The sequence below is a fragment of the Hippocampus comes genome, unplaced genomic scaffold (genome assembly GCF_001891065.2).
Source record: "Hippocampus comes isolate QL1 unplaced genomic scaffold, H_comes_QL1_v1.1 scaffold125, whole genome shotgun sequence".
Classification (NCBI taxonomy): Eukaryota; Metazoa; Chordata; class Actinopteri; order Syngnathiformes; family Syngnathidae; genus Hippocampus; species Hippocampus comes.
Genome location: NW_017805453.1, coordinates 795,541 through 796,804, shown reverse-complemented (window position 1 = coordinate 796,804; position 1,264 = coordinate 795,541). Strand labels below are relative to the sequence as shown.

At 45.4% G+C, this 1,264-nt stretch overlaps 1 protein-coding gene across 1 annotated transcript in view; it reads left to right on the top strand.

Annotated features, from left to right (window-relative positions):
• The window catches only part of LOC109518417 (probable G-protein coupled receptor 149), a 30,537-nt gene that overhangs the window by 5,046 nt on the left and 24,227 nt on the right, over positions 1-1,264 (top strand). The window contains exon 4 of the mRNA XM_019874232.1: positions 1,100-1,217. Within this exon, the coding sequence (XP_019729791.1) occupies positions 1,100-1,217 (118 nt within the window). The remainder of the gene's footprint in view (positions 1-1,099; positions 1,218-1,264) is intronic.

Sequence of the window (1,264 nt, the reverse complement as noted above, 5' to 3'; positions counted from 1 at the left end):
CGCGCACACACACACACACACACACACACACACACACACACACACACACACACACACACACACACACTATGCAAGTTAAAGTTTGACAATTCTGTCTTATAAGATAACTGTGAATGCTTTCATCAAAGATCAAGTATTGTATACTGTGCATATTTCTACAACACATTTCATGTCATGCTGAATCAGACTATTTTGCCTCCATAATAAAGGCAGTACATGGCGTCAGATTTTGATGATTACATTTGAGGATTTGGCATCAAAAGCACCTTTAATAGCTTTTTTTTTTTTTTATTGTTTTCTTGGATTGGACTCCACAAGTGCACCTAACGTTGCAGCCAGTGAATGCTCTGTATAACTGGCTTCGTTCCCAATGTTACCTAATAAAAACGTATTGCTTGAACAAAAGCACTGTAAATCGTTATCAGGCTGCAGATGAGCTGATCATTTGAATTAGGTGCGTTGGAGGAGGAAGAAGATCTAAAACATGCAGGATAGTGGCTCTTCAGGTTTTCATGAACCCAACTGATCATTTGAATTAGGTGCGTTGGAGGAGGAAGATCTAAAACGGGGGATAGTGGCCCTTCAGGTTTTCATGAACCCCAAAAAACATGATTTTGTGATGAGGGCAAAGCCACCGCTCAGGGATCTTCAGCCAACTCTTCACCTGAAGGTCGTTAATCCAAACTGTTTTGAGGCCGGCGTATTCTTCCACTTTACAATAATTTCTTCTCTCACTGTCATTGATTTTTTTTGCTTATCTAAAGGGAATGGCTCGGAGTATCACAAATTAGAATGAATTGTGTTTTTGCTCATTGGTATTCAGGTAGAGCGCGTGTATAAAATTAATAGTGTGCTGCGTGGGAGCGCTTTCGCGCACGTGTGCTACTCGAGCTGTAGTAGTCTGCATGTAAAGCCCATCCCGATTGTGACTGAGAGAGAAAAGTAGGTGGGGGTCGACAACGTGTGCACATCTACAGCTGGACGAGAGGCTGCGTGTCCCCCGCGGTGGCGAGCTTTGGATCCGTCAACTCGACTCCCCCCAAAAAAATGTCATGATGTGCTTGATGCCTCTCTTCTTTGCTTTTCGTGCAAACTTGAGCTTCGTCTGATAGTAACTTAATCGCCGGGAAGATGTCCACGCAGCACCTGAACTCCTCGCCGCCCAACCACAGTCACCTCTCGGCAGCCACCACCGACCGGCCGGACGCCTCGGAGGGGTGCATCCGCCTGCTTCTTTTCGCTTTGTGCGTTACGATATCCGCGC